The sequence below is a fragment of the Euprymna scolopes genome, chromosome 33, assembly GCF_053919585.1.
Source record: "Euprymna scolopes isolate OS-2025 chromosome 33, ASM5391958v1, whole genome shotgun sequence".
Lineage (NCBI taxonomy): Eukaryota > Metazoa > Mollusca > Cephalopoda > Sepiida > Sepiolidae > Euprymna > Euprymna scolopes.
In genome coordinates this window covers 65,620,545-65,643,303 of record NC_136514.1, presented here as the reverse complement: position 1 = coordinate 65,643,303, position 22,759 = coordinate 65,620,545, and the positions used below count along the sequence as shown (strand labels likewise).

The window sequence follows — 22,759 nt, the reverse complement described above, 5'->3', positions numbered from 1 at the left end:
CATGTATGCACATATGTAGCCAATAATGTTTGGCTAAATAAATATGCTGTGTGTGTATGTATATATGGACTTTCCTGGTGTATGAGGTTTGGGCAATTAAGTTGTCTGAAATCTACACAAATGATTTGGTAATAGTAGTGAAGGCTTTGTGCAGAACTAACCACACTTTTTGAAACAACTGCTAATCTCAGTGCAAATGATTGCCACAAGACGGAGCAGACAGTAAACCTAAGGTTTTACATCAGTTTTCCTTCAATATGCATGTCTTCACGAAGACCAAGAGTGTATCTGTCCCAGTGGTTTTAAACCCACTTCCAGATACTAACCTGGAAATTTGTCCCAGCAAAATACATATAGTGCCTAGTATTTCCAAATAGCCATTCATCTGGTACTGGCTAGGCTTGTCGTTGTTTAACTTTGCTGATCTTACAAAAACTGGTGTTAACGTGATTATGCTGTGTGTGTGTGTGTGTATGTCTGTCTGTGTATATATATATATATATATATATATATATATATATATATCTCGGCATTTAAAAAGAAAAAATAACTACCGCCCCACATTTTAAATTAAAACAAATTTTAGTTAATAGCATGAAAGCAATACATAATTTAAAATAATTAAAAATATTCAAATTTGTTAAAACCTACAATAAAAAAAAAATTACATATGAAACAACTAACAATATTTTAAAATGCTTAACATAATGCAATTTTATTGCGTGCTCATCCTGGCATCCTCTAATTTTAATTGTAAGCATTCTTTTGGAACTGCACCGGTTTGTTCTTTCGATACCTGATTTCACATGAGCATTCTTGGCTGCTTTTTGAAATTCTCTTTTCTGTAGCTTTTTTGTTTTTGTCATGTGAAAATGCATTAACAGAGAATTGAAAATGCTAATGCTATTTCTGGAACATTCATTATTTAAAAAAAAAAAAAGTTATGTTAAATGCTATAATTGTGAGGACCATTAGTTTTCTATAATTTCCTTATTTCATTACTAAAAATTGTATTCATTTAAATTTGTTAGTTGGTTGGCACGGACAGATCCAGCTGATGTGGCCAGAGTAGAAAGACGAACTGTGATTGCTACTGAAGATCAAAGAGACACGATTCCCATTCCAAAGACAGGGGTCAAAGGTCAACTTGGTTACTGGATGGACAAAGAGGATATGGACACTGAACTGAACATGAGGTTTCCTGGCTGCATGAGAGGTATTTATTTTCAAAATTCTATTTTTGTAGCTAAATTAAAAAAATTTTATTATTTGCCAATTTAAGCTTTGGTCTCAATTGAATGGAACCATTTCTACTATTAATGGAGAAAACTGTCTTACAAGTAAAATAGTAACTTAATAGACCACCATAGTTATGGAGTTCTAGACAACGTTTATTTAGAAATCTAATGAAAATGTTGCTCGTATATAAAGGGGGGAACCACTTATTGTAGATTCTCCTCTTCTCTCTCCAGTTATTTTTCCTTTATTATAATAGATATTGTGCAAGATATTTTTTATTTTATTAATGATTTAAATGGTCTAGTAGAAAATAAGATATTTTCCATCAAACTGGGTTCCATTTATGAAGTATTATTGTTGGATGGGTTGCTTGTTGTTGACAAATGGATTTGACTTATGCACTGAGCTCATGGAAATTGTGCCCCATGACCGTCTGTTTTTTATGAAGTTCTTATATGTACGAAAGTACAGATTTGGATCAAATGGATTTTCCTGGTGCTACCAGATCAGGCTGTCTATTGGCTTCCTGAGACGAAATGCACGTACATTGATGTTTCCTTTTTGTTTTTCTATTCTCTTTTGTAAAACTTAATTGTGTTCTACAAAAACAAAAACAACAGCCCTTTTCCCTTCCTTCCCCGCCTTTTTTTTCTTCCCCTACTTCCCAACCGGCCCTGTCGGTGGGGCATTAGAATACACCGACTGCCCCCCTGCAGAGAGTAAAAGTCTCTCAATGGGGCCACCTGTTGACCGTGGGTGGCAGCCTGTAATGCCTAAGGACAGGATCCTGGTGGTTGAGCAGATCATGTTCAAGGTCCTATTAGGACATGAGGTGCAACACACCACTTTGGCCCTTACTTGGGTTAAGACAGGAGGTTGGATAGGCCCGATCCAATCAATCGGTTGGTTATGACTAGCACTAAATCAGACAAACACAAGAAAATACGCTCACTCCCCCACATTAGGCAAAACCTGATTTAGTAAGCGGTGGCTGGAGGGGCAATCAACTTGTTGAAGAATGGATAAAACACGGCTGGAAAACCAACATCTTTTCTAGAAATGAGGCCATTAGAAAGGACGAAGGAAACGAGTCCATCAGCAGGAAGAGTATACTTCTCCTGTATCCTTGTTGTGTTGGGGTGAATGGGTTTCCCCACCAACACTTCCCAAATAGGGCTCCGAGGCGGGTGAGGAGCAGGAGAAATGAAAAATTCAAAATATTTAAATGGCAAATAAAAAGCCTCAGAAAAGAAACCATTGTGAAGTTTCAGATAAATCTAGTTCAGATTCAGAAACAGAATCACAATACCAAAATCTTGTGCAAAATTTACCTTTTTTTTTTTTTTATAATCCTTGAAGCAACCGAAGGAGAACCAATAACAAAAGTGTCCCCCTTCAAAATAGAGAAAATTTTCTTGAGTGTCAAACCAAAAATGGTCAAAAAACTAAATAACGGCACACTACTAGTGGAAGTAGAAAGCCAAAAGCAAATAACAGAAATCTTTAAATGGAGACTTCTTAATAACCAAAAAGTAAAAATCTATCCCCACAAAACTTTGAATACTAGTAAAGGAGTAATCAGGAGTTCAGTAGCAATACACATGAAAAAATTGAAATAGCTTGAAATATTTCAATATTGGTATGCATAGAAAGAGCTTGATGAGCTAAGAAAGAATCTTTTTAAATTTTTTAAATCTGATTAAAATTAAGGAAGTTATGGCTATTTTTGTGCCTTACACATTTGGATATTTTTCCCTCTTTAAGACCATATGCGTTTCGTCACATTTTTTACACTACTTTTTCAGTAAAAATGTCATATCTTTGTTAAAACACAAGACTAAGAAATGAAATTTACCATATAAGTGTATTTTTGTACAAGGAATCAGAATATGCAACTGAAAATCTCCTAAAGTTTATGGTTTCCAAATAATCTGCAGTAAATGTGCATAAATATGCAGCAATTCCTTAAAAATGCCATGTATCCATAAACGGAAAAGAAGTTGGAGAACTTCAAAGAAGCATTCATTAAAAAAGAACATGCAATAGCTGTCTTTTTTGATTTAGAAAAGGCATATGATACAACATGGCAACAGGGTATAATTAAAGACCTTTACAACCTTGGATTAAAGGGCAGACTACCTATACTGATAAAAGATTTTCTATCTGATAGAAGTTTAAAGTAAGAATCAGACCCACCCTATCAGACACAAAAATACAGGAAGGAGTCCCACAAGGATGCATTGTCTCAGTTATGCTATTTAATATAAAGATTAATATCGTAAATTGTCTAAACAATGGGATAAATGGCTCCTAATATGTGGATGACCTTGTAATCTGCCATAGATCCAAAAATATTCATACTTCAGAACGCCAACTACAAATGTGCACAAACAAACTAACACAATGGACGACAGAAAATGGCTTTAAATTTTCAACAACTAAAACTAAATGTGTCCATTTATGTAATCATAGAAAAATGCACAGTGACCCTGTTCTCAATCTAAAAGGATCACAAATTGAAATAGCTGATCAACAAAAATTTTTGGGACTTATTTTTGATAAAAAAAACTCTCCTTCATCCCTCACTTAAAATATTTAAAACAAAAATGTTTCAAGACTCTACAACTATTAAGGGTTATAGCAAATACTGAGTGGGAATCAGATTGCTCATCACTCTTAAAATTATATAGAACTCTGATAAGAACCAGACTAGATTATGGAAGCTTCATATATGGTTAACCAGAAAAAGTTACCTTAAAACTCTAGATTCTATCCATCACACAGGATTAAGACTTGCCCTGGGCGCATTCAAAACCTCTCCGACAGAAAGCTTATATGCTGAAGCCTATGAACCTCCACTAAAATTGAGACGTGAAAAATTAGGCTTACAATATTATCTAAAACTCAAATCAAACCCCAAAAATTCTGCCTATTAATGCACTTTCAATCCCAGCTACACACATCTATTCAAACAAAAAAAAAATGCAATTAAACCCTTTGGTCTCTACATGGAAGAAACAATAAAACCACTTACAGACAACTCAATAGATCAAACCAGCATCCACGAGGAAAATCTCCCAGAACTCCCACCCTGGCTGTTAAATCAACCCAAAGTCATACTAGACTTGACAATATATCCTAAATCCAATACTCACCCTGCAGACTATAGAGAAAAACTAAGCAACATTCTGGATACTTACCCAAATTGGACACACATTTACACTGATGGTTCCAAAGATCAAAACAAAGTGGGATGTGCTGCTATTTCAGAAAACACTATTCAGCAGAAAAGGTTACCAAATAACTCCTCTATCTATAGTGCAGAAATTACAGCCATAAACCTGGCTCTAGATATTATCATCAACCAAAACTCAAAAAAATTTATAATATTAGTAAACTCATTATCAGTATTAGAAGCAATAAAAAATCAAAAATTAAACAACCCCCTACTCATCAAACTGTTACAAAAGATCCATTCTATCCTGCAACACAAAACTTTCTTCTTTTGTTGGATTCCCAGTCACTACGGTTTCCGTGGAAATGATGAAGCTGACATGGTGGCCAAAAATTCCTTAAAGCTACAAATAAACGACATAAAGGTCCCATATACGGATTACAAACATTCAATAAACTTTTTTATCACAAAGAAATGGCAAGAAAATTGGAACAATTGCCAAAAAAAAAAAAAAAAAAAGTTTAAAAATGTTTTTTTTTTATATTGAAAAGCATAATCAAAATTTGCGATGCAAAGTTATAAAAGTTTTTATTCCTTCAAATTGTAAATGACTCATTTTTTTCTTTAAGGTTATTAGTAATTTTTTTTTTAAATAAAACTCTGCGAAGGTATAGTTAGAAAAGTGCATATTGTTTTGTTTGATCCGCCCAGAAGTAAAAAAATTTTTCAAATCCATTGTCCTTTTGATTGTTGCTCTTTTTGGGGTGAAATTTTTTTTTTTTTTTTTCTACACTCATAATACCAAAGTTCAATGTTTGCATACAAAAACTGAAGTTTTGTCAAAAACTGAAGTTTTGTCAAAAACAACAATAATGGTTGTACACAAGCAACGTTGTTAGTCCATGGATTTGTGGTTCCTAATCAAACTTCTTGTTTGCCACAACAGATTTTGATGTTGACACATTGATTTTCACGCGAACCCTGTAAGCCAGATAAGTACCAAGTTGTTACTACCTCTTCCATGATAAGAAAAGGGTGGACTGAAGAGGGAGAGGAGACATTGCATTTATTCAGTTAGTGTAAACAAAATATGAATTACGTTTTTTTTTTATCTTATCTGATAGAATAGATTTTTTTTGTTAATCAAATTTCAAATTTAACCTCATTGTCCATAGAGCAAACTATTTGGGATTTGTTATCTATTATAAAGATAAAGCAGGTTACCCTAGCATAACTGGGTGTGGATGACACCTTGGTGCCTTGTGGGGTGGGGGGTTGTTTGTTTGGAAAAAGTTGGGTTCTTAATTATGAAGTTGATCAGATTTTGTCAGATTTGGTGATTATTTTTTTGACTGACAGTAATGGAAAATGGTGTTTTTAGTGAAAGTTCTATTGAAAAATGTCTCACGTTTTGTAATTGGAATTTTTACCTCCAAACAAGACATATTATTACCACTTGAATGTAAGGGGCTACTATTTAGGATCATGTCTAACAGGGGACGGTGAGGAGTTAAGCAGAGATGTCTGTTCACATTACAATTAAATTTCTGAAGTACAGTCATGGAAGTAGGAGACGGGGAGGAAAGACTCTATTAGAGTAGACTTTCTGGCATCTAAGGACCTTAACTGTGAAAGGGGTAGGATTTTGCTGCTTGTTAGGTGAGTCTGAGAACACTAGTGTTATGAGTTCATCAGAGCACATTCCATTCCATCAGTATTTTTAAGCATCTTGGAGTCGAAAACTTGGGTTAATATCAACCAATATCACAAGGTGATTGGTATTCCCAAGCGAACTATTGGAATTTGCTACACAATCTTTGGGTACTGTAGTTAGGAATAGATGTAGAAATGAGGCTGGGTGATCTACGTGATCTGGGAGGGGAGTTAGGAATGTGAGTGTTTGTGTTCAGGAGCTATGTGTGCTGCTATCAGCTTAGTCTCTAACTTCAAACGAAGCCAACTACTGTGGTGGACATAAAAATCTGCAAATACATGTACCTGCGCATTAGTATCTAAGGAGAATGCTGCATTTATACTGTCCATCAACATGGTCGATTAAAGTACAGTCCTGATTTGAGGAAGAACAATAGAGAAAATATAAGTAATGCAGGGTTGTAAAAAGTAATCTAAACCTGATGAAGGCCAGTCCATTTGATTCTAGACTGTTTTCTCGTCAAGGGAAGGGCCCTACGAATATAGACTGTCTGTGCATGTATCTATCAGTCCTTGTGGCAGAGAGATTTTCTGTCCTGTTAGAGGATTGAAGAGTGTAGATTAATGCTAGAATATCCACAGAGTTTACTAGTAGAAAAGATTGTGCATCAGTTATTTTTAAGTCCACAGACTAGCCTCAAGTGAGGAGAGGAATTGGTTTTGTTTAAATTATCAGATTTAAACATGTTTTTTGCTTTATATATCATTTGATTTTTTTTTTTTTTTTTTTTTAAAGTTTGAGGATAGATTTGGTTGGGCCAAATGGGTCGGTTTGATGCCAAATACGCACACTCAATTCGAATATTAGTCTAATCTTTAGATGGCAATGGCCTCAACAACGCTCACTGAAGATAACTGCAGAGTACCTTTCTATGCATGACATCACTACAATCATTCCAATATTATACAACTGATGGTAGAGTAGCAGCCCTAAACAATACAATATTACAATGAAATATTACAATATTACAATAAAATATTACAATAAAATATTACAATAAAATATTACAATAAAATAAAATGACAACAAATCGAGCTCATAACTGCATCTTCAATCCTAAATACCAACAATTATTCGACCAAAAAGAAAAATCTATAGATATCCCAATTTCCAGCATCCATGAGAACATACAACTAAGCACTCCACCTTGGCTACTAAATCTACCTCTAATTATACTTGAACTAACTTAACTCCGCCATTAACTTACTAAGAACGACTACTTAACATTTATGAGACATACCCAAACCATCTTCATATCTACAGATAGGTCCAAAGACAATAAAACTGGATGCAGAGTAATTTAAAAAAAAAAAATTTTTTAATTACATTTTCATCCCGAACAAGGCACATTGCCACTTTGATGTAGGGAGCTACTATCAGGAACATAGGCTACAGGGGTACTATGGGCAGCAAGATGCCTGTTCACGTTACACTTGAACTTCTGCATGTCAGTACAGTTGGGAAGCAGGAACCCGGAAGAGAATTCCAAAGTCTAGCGGTTCTGGGGAAGAAACTACTGGAGTAGAAATCTCTTACATCTAGGGACCTTTACTGTGAAGGGGTAGGATTTAGCTGCTTGTCGGGGATATTTACGTCGAGGAGGTACGAGTGCTTGCAGTTCATCGGCGCATTTACCGTTAAAGTACTTGTAGAACAAGCAGAGGGATGCTACATTTCGTCGATGAGGCTGAAGCTTAGATGACAGTTCAGGATCTATCAGGTTGGCGACTCTTTTGAACCTTGTCTAGAAGTGAGACTAGTAGCAGATGCACCAGCCCAAATATGACAACAATACTCCATACATGGGCGAATGGTGGCCTTATAGAGGTACAGGATACTTTCGGGTGTTAGTAGCTTTCTAGCACAGTAGAGAGAACTTACCTTCTTTGCAGCAGTCCTAGCAACACTCTCAATGTAGCAATACACATGAAAAAATTGAAATAGCTTGAAATATTTCAATATTGGTATGCATAGAAAGAGCTTGATGAGCTAAGAAAGAATCTTTTTAAATTTTTTAAATCTGATTAAAATTAAGGAAGTTATGGCTATTTTTGTGCCTCACACGTTTGGATATTTTTCCCTCTTTAAGACCATATGCGTTTCGTCACATTTTTTACACTACTTTTTCAGTAAAAATGTCATATCTTTGTTAAAACACAAGACTAAGAAATGAAATTTACCATATAAGTGTATTTTTGTACAAGGAATCAGAATATGCAACTGAAAATCTCCCAAAGTTTATGGTTTCCAAATAATCTGCAGTAAATGTGCATAAATATGCAGCAATTCCTTAAAAATGCCATGTATCCATAAACAGAAAAGAAGTTGGAGAACTCAAAGTTGAATTGTAATGGGCTTTATGTACAAAAAACTTAAATCTAAACATAAGACCATTTAAAAATGAATATATTGCAATATTTCTTTGGTATTATTGTAGATTAACACCTTCTGTTTAACCCCACTCAACTCCTTCTGACCACCCCTCCAAAATGTGATTCTACCTTTTTAGGAAATTATGTATAAAATGCCATGAAAAACTTTAATGAAAGATAAACAAATTATTTTAGAATTGAATGTAAAATAATTTCCTATTACAGGTCATTCTAGCATTTTAGGGCAGTTAACTGGATAATTTTTTAGTGTTTTTATTTAATGTAACATGTTTATTCAGCTTGAAAACAGTGTTTACCGATGTTTTGGAAAATTTAAAATGGCGCCCGACTCTCTTGAAACGGTAAGTTTGGGGAAAAGAGTTAAAAATAAAAAAGTAGACAAAATACTGCTAGAAACTCGCTCAATATATGTTACCGTGACATAGGCTGACATATATTCGGTGAGTTTTTAACAGTATTTTATATAGTTTTTTTTTATTTTTAACTCCTTTTCTCAAACTTACCGTGTCAAAGAGAGTCGGGCCGGGCGCCATTTTTAATTTTCCACGGTAAACACTGTATTTTTTTCGAGCTGAATAAACATGTTACATTGAATAAAAACACAAAAAAATATATCCAGTTTGGTAGAAAAGTAACTTATCTTGCCTTTGATAACATTTATTTGTTATATATTTGTTTTTTGACAACTTTTTCGAATCTATGTATAAACGAGATTTTGATACTTATTTTGATTTTGAAAAAAAAAACATTTGTGGCTGTTCGCAGTAAAACATTGTTTTAATTCGCTGTTCAAAACTAATTTAAAGAATAAAAGTGCATGCAAGCTATATATCTACAAAAGTTTTTGTTTTTTTAACCATGTTTTTAAATTTGACGAGATTTGTGAGAAATTGCAACAGATTTATAATGCCGAATTGGTTAGGATTGTTGTTATTATATATTCTGAAAACCGAATAGTTCTAAACTAATGTTATTCTGATAACAAAATAGCTCTAATTAAACATAAGAACATTTATATTCATATTTTTATGTTTTTCTTAATTCGTTCTTGAATAAAAATTAAAGAACGCGTGTTTGTTTACAACTGTGCTATCGCTGATTCTACAGGCTGGAGCTGCTGCTGCTGCTTAAACTTCATTTGACCAAATTCGATTAAAAAGAAACAATTTTTTTTTTTCGGGTAGGTCCTTTTAAATTATCAATTACCGCGGTCCTACTCAACATAAAACAATACTTTTAATTGATAAAGATAGTAAAAAGATTGATTTACTTACTACTGGGTGTCCGAAGAATTTTTTTTTTAAATGTTCAATACTCGTCATATTAAAATCTTATTTTTAACACGACAAAAAAAGAAATGGTCAAAAATATTTCGGACACTTGACAGTATTAAGATTAACACCTCTTCTAATTGGTTCCCAAATTTCATGACGAAATTCTTCATACAATCACGGTACGGACCTTTAGAAAACAGGGGGGGTCATTACAAAACCTTACCGAAAACGCCATTTTATGACGTTCACATTTTTATCACTTTATTTGCTTAAAACTCTTAAAATATATAATGTACATTCATATTTATTAATTCATTTGAAAGTATATTCATTTCCGAACAAAACAGTAGTAATTTGAAGACTTGAAGTGCTTTGGTTTAAAAAATATGGCTATTTTAGTAGAACTACCTTGAAATCTGTGATTATCCAAAGCGTTTTTTCGTCCGTGTGTATTACTACTCAATGTAATAGCTCCAACTCCTGCTTGCTGTGAACGTTAGGCCAAGGAGTTTAAAAGATGTACTTTCAGATAGTCTTTGGCCATTGCTATTGGTGGTAGAGAAGGTTTCCTGTAATTATTGAAGGAAACAAGTTTAGTCTTGGCAGCATTGAATGGAACCATCCATTTTTGTCTCCATTCCACTACAGATTGAAGGTCATCCTCTAGTGTTCATTTGTTTTAGAGCGTGATGTCATCAGCATATATACCCATATCACTGACAATTTTGTCAGTGAGGAATAAGAGGTCTAAGGATAGAACCCTGAGGTACTCCCGCATTATATCATATTGTTTAGATATACGACCGTCGAGGACAATCTGAATTTTTCTCTTCTCTAAGAAGGATTTAATTATGTTAAGTATTCTTCCAATGATAACGTATGATCTGATTTTCCTGAGAAGACCTTCATGCCATACCCTATTAAAAAGCCTTAGATATATCTAGAGCTACCGCTCTACCATCCCCTTCTTTGTCCAGTGAATGGTATCCAATAATATTACAAGAGATTACCAGACTACTACTAAATCTTTAGAAGCCACAGCTATAGACTTGGCTCTAAATTTTATCACTGACCTTACCCACAATAAATTCATAATTCTTTCAGACTCCCTATCAGTACTTGAATCCATTAGAAACCAAAATTTAAACAACTCACTAATCATCAACCTACTACAAAAATGCATACCCTCTCTCAAAATAAAAATATTAAATTATACTGGATCCCCAGTCATTTTGGTTTTCAAGGAAATGAAAAAGCAGACATAGCTGCCAAAAACTCACTAAAACTTAATATAATCAATATGAAAATTTCACATACAGATTACAAACAACTCATTAATAATTTCATTACCCAAAAATGTCAAGAACAATGGAACAACCTACAAGATAACAAACTCCACAAAATTAAACCCATTAAAACTGATTTATTTAACCCATTTATTTATTTAAACCCATTAAAACAGATTTCTTTTCACATATGTGAGTATGGATACCAGAAAATCACGCAGGGAGGAACTAGTTCTGTCCCGCATCTGAATGAGGCATACACACATAACTCCTTCCTGCTAAAAAAGGAAAACCCTCCAGAGTATTTGGCATGCCAAGAATCCTTTACAGTGAAACACTTCCTTTTAGATTGTAGTGACCTATCATAGCCGAAAAAAATATTACGTCCATAGCATGGGGGAACTTTTGGAGAAAGTGAATCCAAAGACAATACTGATATTTCTTAAAAAAGCAAACATGTGAAAACTTATCTTTATCTGCAGAATGAGTTTAAATAACTTATAAAAAAAAAATCCAAATCACTGTAATCAGCATCAAAATAATAACAGTTGATATGCCATAAAACAAAACCAAAATTCCTACAAAATTTGAATGACCTTAAATGACCATAGAAAGGTTGATAGATTGTTAAACGTAAACCAATCTAAGCACTATCAAAACATTCGGGCTCCTGTACTGTCAGTCAGAAACAACAGCCAGACAGTGTCAAACATTTGTTGAATCCCAGGTGTCACATCTCCCTACTAGTTATATATAAACATAAAATATAGATAAGTATCTACTTAAACTTACTCGGAAAAAAAAAAAAAAAAAAAAAAAAAAAAGTGCCCCCCCCCCCCGCTCATAATAAGAATTATGTAGATATATAATGTAACAACATTTGTGCGTGTTATTCGTGAAATATCATCTGCGTAATCTAAGTCTGCATTGTCTTATTTTCATTGAAAGTCAAACTTTGGTTTTTATGTTAATGTGGAGATGGAGATCAAAGCTCTAGATGAAGCAACTGAGTTTACGTACCTGGGCAACATGATTACAGAGATATCGAAATTAGCATTTCAAAAGCATGGGCTGCATTGAATAAGTATGAACTTCAAGGCTGAGAAACTGAAGAGGCAATGGTGGAGTCTGTCCTTGTTTGCGGTGCTACAACCATATGCTACGGACATGCTATATCTTCGCAAGATCATCCCACGAAGCGGCAACTTTGCCAACTTACTTCCATATCTACTACTATCAAGGATACTACGATTTGCCAGTCACTGCCAGAGAAACAAGCCAATTACAATGCAGTGGTATCGTCTACTAAAATAAAGTTTTAAGCTTATTGTCATCATGTTTATTGTAATCTCACATTTGCAGTGATGTAACATCTGGCATTGGTAGAGTATCTTTCTGAACTTGAAAATATTATAATTGGAGAATGTATAGTGAATTGAATCTAAATAATCAAATTGATTCAAATCATTAATGCTCATTTCAAATACTCTGGAACTTAAAGATTTTTTTTTTTTTTTACACAGTGGTCACCACTTATCAAGGCCCGGAAGCCACTCGGGAATAAGAGTTATTGCAGTACATTACGTTAGTGCGGAGATTTGATGAAGTGTTTACTTAAGGGGGTGGTTCATTAAGAACTTGCTAACGTTGGACTTGAAGACATCCAAGTTGTAGTCAGGTGGGAAACAGGCAGATGGAACAGTTCTACAGGCGTGCAGTTCTTAGAAAGAAGCTTTGTTCATGGAATCCACGTTTTGATTTAGGCACAGATAAAGAGTGGGGGAAATTTTTCACAGTGGATTCAGCTAGACAGGTGTTTTTCGTGAAAGATTGGCGAGGGGGGGAACAGAGATTGGAGTTCAGACGAGCACCTGCCATGAAAATAACGATAAACAAGGATAGGCTCGCAACATCTCTTCTGTTGGAGAGAGGTTGCAGGGTAGAGAAAAGGGCATCCCCCACTAAGCCACGAAGTCTATTTTGTACTCTGTCAAGGCAGGATAAGCTGTTTTTAGCAGCTCCTGCCCAGATATGGCAGCAGTATTCCATCCTTGGACGTACTTGGCTTTTATATAGATAGAGAATTGCATCAGTAGTGAGATATCTTCTGGAGCGGTAGAAGGATCCCACCATCTTTCCAGCGACCTTGGCAACAGACTTGATGTACGTGTTCCATTTCAGATCAGGAGTAAAGGTCAAACCCAGAAGCTTGTCAAAACACGGGCTCTCTCCCAGACGAGAGCCATCCATCCCAATTGATGCCAGATGGGGATCAGAGCATTGATGATGTAAAGATAGGAGTTTGGTTTTAGATGCATTAAAGGTAACCAGCCACGTCTTCCCCCCCCACTGAACCACGTGTTTAAGATCAGAGGAGAGAGAATCAGAGAGAACTTTGTCATTTACAGCCTTTGATGTGTTGCCGTAGATGGTTGTGTCATCAGCATAGATGTCAACGAATGATTTAAGTATGTGTTTAGGGAGGTCATTGATGTAGATCAGGAAGAGAGTTGGGCCCAGGATTGACCCCTGAGGGACTCCAGCATTAATACTGCAGGCCTCCGATTTTTGTTCACCGACCACTACTCTTATGAACCTATCGGAGGGAAATGATTTAATGATTGAGAAAACATTTCCAGTTATACCGTAGCTGGAAATCTTTTGAAGTAGACCCTTATGCCATACCTTGTCGAAGGCCTTTGATATGTCAAGAGCAATTGCCCTAGAAAGGAAGCCTTTGTCAAGAGATTCACTAATCCTGTGAGATATAACCGTCAGCGCATCTGCGGTAGATCTTGCAGGGCGGAAACCATATTGTGTGTTACTAAGAAGGTTGTTTCTGCTGAGGTGGTTGACTATTTCTCTATTTAATATGGATTCCAGCAACTTACTCATAATACACAGGAGACTTATTGGTCTGTACTGAGAGGGAGATGACTTATCACCTGAATTCTTAAATACAGGGCAAACTGATGAGGTCTTCCAGGGAGTCGGAAAGCACTTCTCCTTAAGGCAGCGCTTAAACAGTTTTATAAGTATGGGAGCAAGTTCTGGTTGAAGCTTTTTAACACTATAATTGGGATGCCGTCAGGGCCAGTTGCTTTACTGGAATCAAGGTTCTTGATTAGCTTGGCGACCTCATGCACGGATATTTGTATGTTACCTAGCTTGTTCTGTGTTATAGGAGGAAATATGGGGAGTTGATGGCCTTCGTCGCATACGTTAGAATTAGCTGCAAAGTTCTTGGGAAATAGTTTGGCCTTGTTTGACGCTGACGAGATGAACTCTGGTCCATTGATAATGGTTGGGATAGAACGCACACTTTTGTTCAGGATCCTATTTGTTATTTGCCAAAACTGGTGGGAACCAAGCCGCTGATCAGCTACTTTGGATTTAACAGACTGGGCATATAGCTCTCTTGCATTTTTTATTACTCTTTTACTGTGGTTGCTGGCAGTCCTGAAAGCAGCTTTAGTCTCAGTGCATCTATTACGTTGCGTTGGTAGCTATGGAAAAAGTGATTTCTGTGCGCGATAGCAGCAACACATTCTGGGGAGAACCATAGCTGGCTGTTTTCAATTTTATTTATATATGTATATAAAAACACAATTTGATCTTTCTAGGTTCCAGCGAATTTGAACTCGCAACCTTCTGCATGTTAAGCACCATTATTATTGTATCTTTAACATTGCTATCTTTCATGTGCATAGAAAAATTTTGTGAACCAAAAATGCAAAATGATCTTTTTTTTTTTTTTTTCTAAAAGATCCATAGTTAAATCAAAATATAAAATATACGTTTCTGACACATTTCCCAGCAGCAAGATCAACAAGCCTCACTTCTAGATCTATTTCTGACCACAGTTCCAAATGATTGTGTAACGAATGCCCATAGCCCATTCGGGAATGCTTATCACGCTGTGATAATGGTAGAAACTGCCCTAAATTCTCAACCCAAAGCTGAAGAGCCATTACTCAAAATGACAAGGTATTATAAGAAGGCTGACTGGGAAGCCATCAGGTATCTCATCAGAGGTGCCCCATGGGGACATATCTTTTCTCTTCCTGCAGAAGTGTGCAAATGAGACCACTGAATGGTTCAAAGCAGCAATTGAAGCACATGTTCCCACACGGAAGTTTTATAACAAACCCCACTCTCCACAAGGGTTTATTTCTACTTGTGCAGTTACCATTGCTCAAAAGCAGCATGCATACCATAGATTTATCCAATATAAGTCCAGTTCGAAGAGACAAAAGTTTATAGAAGCTAGAAGTAAATTGTAAGAAAGAAATAACGCCAGCCAAGAGAGAATAGACCAAAACCATCAGAAAATGCATCGAAGTCTAGCAATTCTGAGGAAGAAACTATTAGAGGAGGCTTTCTTACATATAGATGTAGAAACTCATGATTTCTCAACAACCCCCCCCCCCCACTATTCAACAATTATGAGGTTGTTTGCACTGCAACTGAGAAGGCTAACCTGCTCGTCTGTTTGCTTCAAACTCTACATTGGGCCTAGCAAACACCATACTAGATGATCTGAAAATCACCCCTTCTCAGGTGCATGATATCATAAAAACCCTAGATGGACCCAATCTCATCCTGGCTATACTATTAAGAAAATGCTATGCTGAGGTTGCTCCAGTTGGCTCCAAACTTTACAACAAATGCCTTAAAGAATCTTGCTTTTCTGATTGCTGGAAAACTGCTTCTGTGGTACCAGTTTTCAAGAATTCTGAAAGAACTAACCCATTAAATTATTACTCCCAAATATTTGAATCCATAATTAATGAAGCTCTAGTCCATCACCTTACAGTTGCTAAACTTCTGTCCGACCAACAATGTGGATTTAGGCAAGCTCGTTTTTACAGGAGATATCCTAACTAATCTCTGAACATATATATCATACAGTGAACAAAGCAGGGGAGGGTAGGGCAGAAGCCTTAAATATATCTAAAGCTTTTGACAGGGGATGGCACTGTTGTCTTAAGAAAATTAGATCATATGGTATCACTGGACAAATACTTAACATAATTAAAAAAACTTAAATAAGAATTCAGGTTATTCTCAATGGTCAAACATCTAAACAATATGTAAAGAAAGTCTGGTCGATATTCACCAATGCCTCGTATCACAGCTGTAGCATGAGCATAGATAAATATCTCCCAACTCTTAAAAAAAATTAAAAAATAAAACCAATATGAAGATAAGCTTCAACATTTAATATAGGAATTTATTGAAGGAAACAATTTTTTTCGTATGTATGCATTTGTGCTCTGTCATCGCACAGGAGAAAAAAAATAGTAAATTTTGTTTTTGATTTTGGAATTAAATGAGTTTTTCTGGACAGAGGAAAAAAATGTTCTTTTAAGAAATAGCCAAAAAGGAATTATTTTTCTTAGAATAAATCAGATTTAATTAAGGGTAAATCCTTTCTATGCAAATAGGTCAGAGTACGCTTTTGGGTGGCTCCAGCGATCTGTCAGAAAAAGATTTGAGAAATGTGTTTTGGATGGAAAGTGGATGCCCTGTCACGTGCAATGCGCTCTTTTGCATTCGCACGAAAAAAGTTTTACTTTTTATTTCCACAGAATTTGCATGGGTGGATTCGGCAAATGTGTGTGTAACTGAAATGTTATTTCTTTAAATGTGTCTAGCCTATCGATACAAGTACCTCCCTACTGGACCGAATGTCGATAAGTAGGCAAAAGAATATCTTACGTGTCTGCCGGATTTGGTAAAAGTTGTAGCACTAGTAGCACAGTATTGTTGGGCATGGCAGCTGACTGTTTGAAGGATATATCTTGGTTGATGGCAGTTGAAAAGTGACGTCCCCAACTTGTGTTGTGTGGTTGGTGAGGTAAATGGTGCAATTTCTAAGGAAATGAGCCGCATGTGGTTGCGAGGTACATTGGATGTTTGTATCTAGAGAATCCCACTGTGTTGAGCAAAAGGCAGAATGTTGTAGGTGATAATTCCTCGTCATTCCTTGGTTTGCTGCAATCTATCGTAGATCCATATAAGTCTGCAGAGTCAAAGTACAATTGTGTCTGTACTGGTGTATTGGCATTGTGTAAAAATCCAATGTGCTTGTAATGAGCTCGTTCTGAAGTGTCAAGCGTGGGGGGGGTTAATTTCTGCACATGCGAAAATAGCGGTATCTCAATATGTTCGGCGAGGTGGCTGTGATTGGCGCAAGAACATTTGTCTGCATAGAATTGTGAGCTCCATGGAAAATATTGCATTTAATCGGTATTGATGATCGTTGCTGGCTACAGGAATGTTGATCTGTAAGAGGCCCATGTTTTTGCTACAAATTGACTGTCATCAGTTCGATACATAGAAAAATCATGTTTATTGTTCGATTTATGAGCGATTGTTCGCAAAAATCAGTAGTTTTTCCTTTTCTTTTTTTTCTTTTCTTTCTTTTTTCTTTTTTTTTTTTTTATAGACGAGTGTTGTTATTTCGTAAGGAAGTCCGTGGATACGCGTGTCGTTGATTCACTGACATTGTATTAGATTAATAGGAAAAAAAGATTGGTTTCATTTGTTTTTCTTTTCTTTCTTTCAGCATCTGGTCGTTTCTTTTTTCTTTTCGAAACCAAAGGGTAGAGTAAACTATCCAACAAGGCAGAGTACGGCCTGTGTGGCTGTGGTCGATGTGTCAATCTCCATTGTGAAATAATCAGTCCGCATTCTTGGCTAATTAGTCACCAGTGTGAGGTTGAAAAAGTTATGTGTTTGGCTAATTAACTGACATTAGGTCACCAGTGTAAAGGAGGTTTTTTTTTTGTTTGTTTTTTTTTTTGGGGGGGGGTCGATATTCACTGAATATAAATAAAAATAAAGGTGTCAGTAATTAGCAATAGGAAGACGAGCTTCAACATTTAATATAGAAATTTATTGAAAGAAACAATTTTTTTTTGTATGTATACATTTTTGCTCCATCATCGCACAGGACAAAAAAATAGTAAATTGTTTTGATTTTGAAATTACATGAGTTTTTCTGGACAGAGAAAATAATGTTCTTTTAAGAAATAGTCAAAAAAGGAATTAAATTTCTTAGAATAAATCAGATTTAATTAAGGGTAAATCCTTTCCATGCAAATGTCAGTCGATTGTCCAGAAAATTCTTCTTCTTCTTCTCGGTTTGAAAGACGAGTAATGTTGAGCGGCAAAACCATATTGTTCTTTTTTAGCCGGGTTGTGCATTTTTGCACCATGTTGGTTAGCCTGGAGCCAAAGCGCAAGCAGTTTGCTGCCAGCCACCAGGGAGGAAAAAAGAGTTGATCTTCACACAGCGTTTTTATATGCTTTTGGGTGGTTCCAGCAGTCTGTCAGAAAAAGATTTGAGAAATGTTTTTCTTCGAGCATTGATTGGACGGAAAGTGGACACCTGCCACATGGTATGCGCTCTTTTCAGATGTGTATATTTGACACTACGCTCTATATAACAAGCATGGAGGGTTAATGAATGAATACATATCTAAGGAAATGTCAGAAACACTAGAGGAAGACCTCCAATCTGTAGTGGAATGAGACAAAAATAGATGGTCACATACAATGCTGCCAAGATTAAGCTTGTTTCCTTAAATAATTACAGGAAACCTTCGCATATAATAGCTATGGCTACATTACCTGAAAGTACTTCTTTCAAACCCCTCGGCTTAAACATTCACAGGAAACAGATACATCGAGAGCATTGCCAAGGCTGCTGTGAAGATGCGCTCTAACATGCTAAAAATGGAGTATTGTTATTATATTTGGGCTGGTGCTTCTGCTACTAGTCTCTTACTGTTGGACAGGAGTGTGAGAATTGCCATCCTGAACCGTCATCTAGGCTTCAACCTCTGCACCACCAACGAAATGTTGCATCCCTCTGCCTGTTTTACAAGTATTTTAATGATGGATGCTCCGATGAACTACAAACCCTTATACTCCTGTCACCTAACCCTAACCTGTCACAACTGACAAGCAGCAAAGTTCCACCCTTCTACTCTAATAGTTTCTTCTCTAGAACTGTTAGACTCTGGAACTCCCTTACGGGTTCTTGTTTTCCCAACTGTACTGACATGCCGAATTTCAAGTGTAATGTGAACATCTTGCTGCTCAACTCCCTACATAGTATCCCTGCAACTTATGTCCCTGATAGTAGCTCCTACATCAAAGTGGCACTGTCTTGTTTGGGGTGAAAATGTAATTAAATAAATAAAAAAATAAATAAAAAAATAATTAAATCTTGAATGAATAAAAAACCAAAAAAAAAAAAAAAAAAAAACGTGAAGAGTATTATTACTATGTATTCATTAACTATTTGGCGAGTAAATTTAAAAAAAATTTTTTTTATTATTATCTAAAGTATATCTGAAGCCTTATTACGGAATAGTAGTCATCGCAAGTGAACTTAGCTTCGATACATTTTGTTGAGTATTGTAGTTCCTGGGTTGACTAATATGGCAAGAGCTAGGTAAACATACTTTATTTCAGACGCCATTACATGAAGAAGGGCAGTAACTCTTCCCTACTTCAGAGTTACAACAAGGGTCATAACTGTCACAAACTCAAATCATTAATTTTAAATTAAATCTGTTTGAATAGAGGGTCATTTTTGATACTAACAAATTTGTGATTGGTATATATCATTGCCTTCAAGTTTATACATTTTAATCTGTTTTGGTGGTTGGAGGGTGAATGAAAATATGAAACGGGAGATAACTTTCTAGTAACAGAAAAATAAAGTGTATCTCGGTATAAGAGCGATGGATACTGTGTTGATTGGAGATTAACTTGAAACATTCGCAGGATGATGATACTTTCATACATTTCTCACTAACCCGTCGGAAAGACCCAGATGTAATTTAATGAGGAGGATATGGAATCACTCAGGAGATAATGATTCTCTTTGTTGATAATTTGTACAGTTGCTCTACATTTTTTTGTTTTTTTTTGTTTTAAGAAACGTTTTGTTTGGAAATCATCTTTTCATATTACGCAAATTTTAGATAAAATATATTCAGTTCTTTTGAGTAGACAGCAAATAAGATGCTTAAACTAAAATTTACATTTTTAAAATCCTCCTCCTCCTGCCTTTTGTGAAATTGAGGTTTCATAGAAATGGGAAATTTTGATCAGGCTATTACACCCGTCCAAAAATAATTTTAGTTTAACTTTTTCTTTTTTTTCTTTTTTTTTAAGGACGCACGATGTATGTCATTCCATTTAGTATGGGTGCTGTTGGAGGACCTTTATCAAAGATTGGCATTCAGCTGACAGATTCTGCTTATGTGGTGGCCAGTATGCGGATTATGGCTCGGATGGGACAGCAGGCATTAGATGCACTGGGAACAGATTCTTTTGTGAAATGTCTTCATTCAGTTGGACAGCCTCTTCCAGGTAAAAATCATTTTTCTCTTTATTTTAATAATCAAAACATTTGAATCATTTCAGGTGATGAAAAAAAAATTTTCTTTTTTTAACAAATTTATTGAGGTTTCTCGCTTAGACATTTTATAGTTAAAAAAAATGTTGAATATCAGCAACTGGAAATATTGGGAATGTTTTAAGATATGGAAAATTTGAATTTTTAATTCTGAAAAATATCTTTTTCTCACGCTAAAGAATTACTCGATGCAGATAATTCTGATTTATGATGAATTTGATTTCAAAAGGTTAGTAACTTATTTGTTACTATATTTTCACAAACTAATTGTCAATTGCAGTAACATTATATTGTTTAATTTATTATAACTATTATTAAATGCTTAAAGTTTAAATATAGAAATAGTGGCTTTCCTTGCAGCATTTTTAATTTGGAAAGTGGAATTAAAATAAATATTGGAAAAAAAATTTTTTTTTTTTTCTATTACAAAAGTTTAAGGGTTGTATTAAAAATTACTTTAAAAACTTGACATTTTAGCCCAGGCAAAAGTTATAGCCTGGGCTTTAACTTTGAATGCTAAATTGATGGTTGAATTTGTGCTCATTTTTGCATTAAATACTAATCCTTATTAATCCTTAACTGCATCGAATGGATACCTGCAACTTATGTCCCTGATAGTAGCTCCTACATCAAAGTGGCACTGTCTTGTTTGGGGTGAAAATGTAATTAAATAAATAAAAAAATGCTAAATCGTTTTGATAAGGTGCAGCAAACTAAAGTCCATACAAAATTTTAGCCAGATCAGACCAATAGTTTCCAAGAAAAAGTGGAATGGACAAAGAAATATAGATGTTGAACTCCCAAATAATTTGAAGAAATCAATCTACTGCCATGATTGGACATTGAAAATAGAAAACAGGATTGGCATTTTGGAAGAGAAAAGAAAAAGAATGTGTGCAGGTAATTCACACAAAGTGATAGAAAATTCATTACTCTTCACACTACAAGAATAAAATCTTCCTTAAAGATTGACACACTGTTCAGCATCCATGGAAATAATGATAGAGTAGAAAACATTTTAGGAGACAATCATCTCTTACAAGATTGCAAAGTTGACTTTATACAATTTAGTTTAAAATGTTTTAAACTCCTGCTTCAAGAGATACAGGGCCATATTTACATCCCCTTCAAAGAATCTATAGGTAGGAAATCGTTCATACAAAATTCCATGTTCTTAGGTGCAATATTTAGTATAGTCATAAAATGAGCATCTGTCTCTCATAAGTATATATAAGTCTTTTTCTTTTTTTTTTTTTTTTTTACACAGTGATCACCACTTATCAAGGCCCGGAAGCCACTCAGGGATAAGGGTTATTGCAAGTACATTACGTTAGTGTGGAGATTTGATGAAGTGTTTACTTAAGGGGGCGGTTCAATAGGAATTTGTTAACGTTGGACTTGAAGACATCCAAGTTGTAGTCCGGTGGGAAGCAGGCAGATGGAACAGGGTTCCACAGGCGTGCAGTTCCACGAAAGAAGCCCTGTTCATGGAATCCGCGTTTTGATTTAGGCACAGATATAGAGTGGGGGAAATTTTTCACAGTGGATTCAGCTAGACAGGTGTTTTTCGTGAAAGATTGGCGAGGGGGGGGAACAGAGATTGGAGTTCAGACGAGCACCTGCCATGAAAATAACGATAAAACAAGGATAGGCTCGCAACATCTCTTCTGTTGGAGAGAGGTTACATCCCCCACTAAGCCACGAAGTCTATTTTGTGCTCTGTCAAGGCAGGATAGGCTGTTTTTAGCAGCTCCTGCCCAGATATGGCAACAGTATTCCATCCTTGGATGTACTTGGCTTTTATATATAGAGAATTGCATCAGTAGTGAGATATCTTCTGGAGTGGTAGAAGGATCCCACCATCTTTCCAGCGACCTTGGCAACAGACTTGATGTACGTATTCCATTTCAGATCAGGAGTAAAGGTCAAACCCAGAAGCTTGTCAAAACACGGGGCCTCACCCGGACGAGAGCCATCCATTACAATTGATGCCAGATGGGGATCAGAGCATTGATGATGTAAAGATAGGAGTTTGGTTTTAGATGCATTAAAGGTAACCAGCCACATCTTCCCTCACTGAACCACGCGCTCGAGATCAGAGGAGAGAGAATCAGAGAGAACTTTGTCATTTACAGCCTTTGATGTGTTGCCGTAGATGGTTGTGTCATCAGCATAGATGTCAACAAATGATTTAAGTATGTGTTTAGGGAGGTCATTGATGTAGATCAGGAAGAGAGTT

The 22,759-nt window shown here is 35.6% G+C and overlaps 1 protein-coding gene and 1 long non-coding RNA gene across 3 annotated transcripts in view; one reads left to right on the top strand and one right to left on the bottom strand.

Annotated features, from left to right (window-relative positions):
- Positions 1 to 17,126, bottom strand: part of LOC145258279 (uncharacterized) — a 104,069-nt gene extending 86,943 nt beyond the window's left edge. Inside the window, exon 1 of the long non-coding RNA XR_013864088.1 lies at positions 16,803 to 17,126. This is a non-coding gene — a long non-coding RNA (uncharacterized LOC145258279). The remainder of the gene's footprint in view (positions 1 to 16,802) is intronic.
- Positions 1 to 22,759, top strand: part of LOC145258277 (phosphoenolpyruvate carboxykinase, cytosolic [GTP]-like) — an 88,814-nt gene that overhangs the window by 39,288 nt on the left and 26,767 nt on the right. For both annotated transcript variants that reach the window (XM_080116280.1, XM_080116281.1), the window contains exons 3-4: positions 1,032 to 1,216; positions 20,277 to 20,474. In XM_080116280.1, coding sequence (XP_079972406.1) covers positions 1,032 to 1,216; positions 20,277 to 20,474 — 383 coding nt within the window. The remainder of the gene's footprint in view (positions 1 to 1,031; positions 1,217 to 20,276; positions 20,475 to 22,759) is intronic.